The sequence below is a fragment of the Adiantum capillus-veneris genome, chromosome 21 (assembly GCF_014529385.1).
Source record: "Adiantum capillus-veneris isolate H3 chromosome 21, ASM1452938v2, whole genome shotgun sequence".
NCBI lineage: Eukaryota > Viridiplantae > Streptophyta > Polypodiopsida > Polypodiales > Pteridaceae > Adiantum > Adiantum capillus-veneris.
Window position 1 is genome coordinate 98,258,887 of NC_140951.1, and position 5,286 is coordinate 98,264,172.

Here is a 5,286-nt window from a genome sequence, read left to right on the forward strand (position 1 = left end):
TATATTCATGAGAATGTCTCATGGTTGGTACCTAGGTGTGATCGGGTTGTCACATTCTATTATGGTCCAAATTTGTTGCAAGACTTTCACGTACGTACCGTGGAAAGTCTAGTAATGGAATTGCGGTTCGGATATGTTTATGTTAAATGCATGCACACTAGGTGTTATGGGCCCTAGTGTTTAACACAAATTTATTCGGAGCAGCATGCAAATTCATGGACATTATTGTTTCTGCAATTTTTTGCACTGCCAGTGCAATCTCTCTTGCAGATTTAGTATGAGTTTCCACCCTGCCATACAAGGTGATGGCTGAGTATGGGTGTTCTTGATTGGCTGCTTGAAACTCCAATCTGCTTTCAACCTAGTTGGTTGTCTCCATTCCATATCGAGTATATGGCTAGATACTCAATGATTGCGTCATAGTTTGTCGTCAGTCGTGGGCGACTGTCTGTAGGTGGTTGGGGGAAAGCACCTCACTTTACCTGTTGCTATGCATCCCGCGTAGGATGGGCAGCTTACAAGCATTCTATTTAGTACTAAAGGATATGCAAAGTGCATACGTTAGTAAAGCACGCTACAGGATATGCTAAGTGCATACGTTAACAAAAAGTGAAACAACTAGATCGGTTACCTTTCTGGTTTGGAGTTTGCTTCATATGATGAAAGGCATGTTACAGCTAGTTCTAGTCTCTGCATGTTATTCTCAAGTTATCAACCTTAATCATCAGTTTGGATGAGGTTGACTATTGGCAAGAAACCACCGCAAGTCAAGGACTTGGTTGTTGCTGATGAGTATGTCAGCATAGTACTTTCATGGAAAGATGAGCCGAGGTTATATTGCACATTCCAGTACCTTCAGAAAGTCTGAAACCTGGGTATGCATTTAAACACCTCTTAGTTGTGATAACTCGTTTAGCATTCTCAAGTGAGTTCTAAATGGAGCCTTCACGCTTTTTTGATTATGAGTCGGTTAACCAAGATGGTTGCACATGGACAACAATGTAAAAAATCAAGCTGTTACTCTTGATTTCATTGAACCTCCCAATGAACCGGGTTCCGATTCAATGAACCGTTGGATCCATGAGGGATGCCACGGTGGAAAACATTAGTGTTCTTATGAAGATACCACCACTTGTGTTTTCGAGGACGAAAACGCTTCTCCAAGGGGGAAGTAATGTCAGGCCAAGGGCAAACCCAGGCGAGTAGGACTCGGGCCACAGGGCAGGCCGGCTGCTAAAGGTGGATAGGGGGATTTTGTTACAGTGGCCAAGGGCTATATAAACGGGTGGTTGGGCGGAGAATCCTCATAACGCAGCTCCTGGGTCTTAGATTCTCTATTCTCCAGGTCTTGCTCGACTTTCCTGACTTGAGTAGATGGTAAAATGACTGAAAGCTTACCTTGAGGTGCTTGTCCTTCACCAAGGTAAGTATTTCCAGCAAATGTCGGATCTGCCGGTCTTCTGAAAGAGTCTTCGCCATTTGGAAGCTGCTCTTTGCTCTGGAGGAGATGGTGCCGTGTAGAGAGGCTTGCTGAAGCTTCTCAACGAACTCTGGCAGTAAAACTGTCTCAATGAGGGGGTTAGTGCTTGACAGGTCCTGGGAAGGTCCTATGGGAGCCAACTGGACTACATTTGGGAGTAGTAATGACATGCTGTATGCAGGAGGGGGTTCGCTACATCCCATGCATTTGAAGGTGGATGAGAGGGGAAAGGGAACGTTGTGGTAATGAAGATGAGACGAACATCCCGCCTGAGCGGGCAGGCACATGGGAGATTAGCAGAGCTTAAGCCATTGCTACACAAAGCTTCACCCAAGTCAATTAAGAGACGTCCCACCTTTTAAGGCTCTTTTGAAGACACACGTCAAACAACAAGAATTAATTGAGCTTCATCCACATGGATACTAAGGCTATGGTAACGCGAGGCTTAGTTTTGAGTAAGCTGAGCCGACAACGTCTAACGCGAACAACTTTTTGTAGCAGTCCACCAGCTTTGTTGGCTGATTATGCCTTTTTCAGCATAGTTGGAAAATTGTGCCCATCACTTGCCTGTCAGCTCCCTATTTCTCTCTCCTCGCTGCACCTCACCCTCTCTCTCTCTCACTACTTACATTTGCCCGTCCCCTTGTGTCTCCTGTCGTACCTGCCATCGTCAGCCTGTCGAGGCTTACAGATAACTAAGCCTCCCGTGACCATGCCCTGAGGCCTTTATAGGCCAAAAAGTGTGGAACCTGGCTGTTGGAACTTGGTCCTTGGAACTTGGGACAAACTTTTCTTGGGCATTGAGCTTCGCAGTTGTCAGCGATCTTACCTACATTGAATGCGCTTGAGGTTCTCAATTTTTGGAGACCCAAGTGTCAAGAGGGTTGGAGAGGGGCTTACATCAAGAAATTAAGGATGGGCCAGCGGCCAGCCTGTTTCAAGTTCGGTGTCCGGACGGGTGCGAAGGCACGGGAAAGACTTAAAGGATGGAAGTAGACGAGAGAGAGAGACAGACTTAGAGAAAAAGATCAGTGACAGAGAGGGAGAGTGAGGGAGGGAGAGGAGAACAGCATGAAGGTGAGAGAGAGGCTTGCTATGGCGGCTGCCGAGTCTGGGTACAGCCTGCCGACTATCTCTGCAGCTTGCATATGCACAATCCTGCTTCTGTGGGTGGCCCAGCGATGGTGGACAAGACGCAAATGGAGCCTCCCGCCCAGCCCGCCTGCCTGGCCGGTCATCGGGCACTTGCACCTGCTAGCAGGCGGCATGCCTCACGTCGCGCTCGCTAAGATCTCAGAGAGCTACGGCCCCATTCTGCACATCCGTCTGGGTTCCGTGCCCACGCTCGTCGTCTCCACGGCCGAGCTTGCTCGCGAGGTGCTGTTCACGCACGACAAAACGTTCGCGACAAGGCCGTTCTTCGGGTGCGCGGCCCGACTGAAGGGAGGGCAGGATTCCGGTCTGGCGATGGCGAGGACGGGGCCGGCGTGGAGCGAGCTAAGGAAGATTTCACATGCGCAGCTGTTTACTGCCAGCAAGGTGAAGGCGGCCATGCCCATCATAATGGAGGAGGTGGAAGGGATGATGGAAGAGGTGAGAAGGTACGCGAAGGCGGGGCAGGTCTATAACATAACCAAGGGGACGAGCTTGCTGCTGGAGAACATAATCTGCAGGCTGCTGATGGGGCAGCGGCTGCACGAGGTATCGGACCTCCGGCTAGGGTCGACGCTGAAGGAGAAGGTGCAGGAGGGGGTGGCGCTTTTCTCCACCCGTCCGATGGTCGGAGACTTCATTCCGTGGCTGGGCTTTCTAGACATAATGCATAAACGGCGAATTGACAGGTGGATCGACTCCCTCCATGCGCTTCTACACAGGGCCGTTGCCACCCGCGACCCATCGCCTGGCCGGCCGAAAGACTTCCTCGACAGTCTGCTACTGGCCGGGAAAGACTACAACAACATCAAAGTCGTCTTGGTGGTATGTTGTTTTTCAATTGTCAGTCCTTGTCGTCTTTGTGGTATACTGGTATGTCAACAGTGACCGTATGTCGTCCGACGTCTTTTCCTCGCTGTGTTGAGATTGTACGGCTCAACTTTCCTTTCTTGCAAGGGCTGCTGTAGCTCCACGACTCGAGCTCGAACCCCAATGTTCCCTCAAACCCGAGGTCAAACGGAATTGGTTTAGTATGTCACCATACTAAACCAGTTTAGTAGGCGGAATCTCCAACGATTCCATTTTGTAACACGTAACGCCAAAATCAATACGCAGTGGGCTGCTCGAACTCGTGACATTGCGACAGGCATTAGGCCTTCTGCTTGACTCAGCCCAACCCGAGTGGCGAGCACACGAGACTGCAAGCCTGTGCCACCTACCGCGTCGCAGTAGCTGTCCATAGCCCCCCTCTTAGCTGTAATTCTTCACCAAGTACATACAAATTTTATCTCCTAAATTGAGCTTTAATCGGACGATCTGACCGGAGCCTGGTTTTAGTACAATGACAAATGTGCATCCTCCTTCCGTTTGCTTAAATGTGGTTCTTTTGGTAGCTATAATGGACCACCACGTCATGGATTTGAGATTCACTAAATTGTGATTGTGGATTTGCAGGACTTCCTAGCTGGGGGAGTAGACACACCATCCGTGACATTGGATTGGGCCATGGCCGAGTTGTTACTAGACTCAAAGGCAAAGATGAAGCTTAAAGAGGAGTTGATGAAGGTAGTAGGGGGCTCCTCAGAAACCCTAGTGCAAGAAGAGCATTTGCCAAATCTTGTCTACACAAAAGCAATAGTAAAGGAAATTTTGAGATTGCACACACCGGTGCCCCTCCTCATGCCACACATGGCAACTGGAGATTGTGAAGTGGTTGGATACAACATACAACGAGGTACGCGGTTGTTTGTGAACGTGTGGGCTATAGGACGTGATCCTAAGTCATGGGGGGACAATGCGGTCGATTTCTATCCGGATCGATTTCTCGAAAAGAGTGAGCAAATAGATGTTCGAGGCCAAAATTTTGAGCTTCTTCCTTTTGGATCTGGACGCAGGATGTGCCCCGGTATACCCCTAGCATTGCCCATTGTTGAGGTTACCTTGGCCAACCTTATCCACTCTTTTGAGTGGTCCCTTCCTCCTAATTATCAAGTGGACATGAAGGAAAATCTTGGATCCGTTCTTTCTCGGGCGACACCACTCCTTGCAATCCCGAGTATTCGAGCGTAGAAACCACTTTCCGCAATCTTGAGTATTTGAGCTTGGAACAATCTCTCCCCATATTGACTGTGTTGTTATTTATGTAATTCTCTTTCTCCCCATATTTACTATGTTGTCAAGTCAATAATCAATTTGTATCTAGAGACTCGTAGTGATCTCCATGGATGCAATGCAATTTTTGTAGGTGGCATTTAGTAGCCGAGGTAGTAACTTGGTAGATAGGGCATGTCGAAAATTGCAATTCAATGTTGTCACGTGCATTCTTGTGGTTTTGGACGTGTGGTAGGTTACCATCTTGAAGAAGGGTGGTTTGATTGAAATAAGAAGCTTGTGAAAGTGATAAATGCATGTGGTAACCATAGGCACTTAATGACCTAGTCATAAGTCATATACGGCTCTTGTAGAGTTTTTGTGATGTCATGACTTATACATTTTCCCTCAACGTTGCCACTTTAGTTTTATCAGTTACCTTTTGGTAAAGTTGCGTGTCATACATTCAAACTATGTTAAGGCCTTTTGTAATATGTTAATAGTTTCGTAAGTCCTTCCTTGGAAAGAGAATGTACTTGTTTTTTCTAATTTTCACTTTATTT

General features: G+C 47.8%; 1 protein-coding gene across 1 annotated transcript; it reads left to right on the forward strand.

Annotated features, from left to right (window-relative positions):
- Positions 1 to 2,491: 2,491 nt before the first annotated feature.
- On the forward strand, positions 2,492 to 4,834 carry LOC147431409 (cytochrome P450 71A23-like). The gene is made up of 2 exons (XM_086494024.1): positions 2,492 to 3,457; positions 4,088 to 4,834. The coding sequence occupies exons 1-2, from the start codon at positions 2,552 to 2,554 to the stop codon at positions 4,700 to 4,702; spliced, it is 1,521 nt and encodes a 506-aa protein (XP_086350150.1). The 5' UTR covers positions 2,492 to 2,551; the 3' UTR covers positions 4,703 to 4,834.
- The last annotated feature ends 452 nt before the right edge of the window (positions 4,835 to 5,286 follow it).

What these genes read in the sequence shown, in the direction of transcription:
- LOC147431409 (XM_086494024.1), top strand. Translation starts at nt 2,552, where the DNA reads ATGAAGGTGAGAGAGAGGCTTGCTATGGCGGCTGCCGAGTCTGGGTAC. An exon ending in ACATCAAAGTCGTCTTGGTG is followed by an intron (nt 3,458 to 4,087) that starts GTATGTTGTTTT and finishes GTGGATTTGCAG; the next exon opens with GACTTCCTAGCTGGGGGAGT.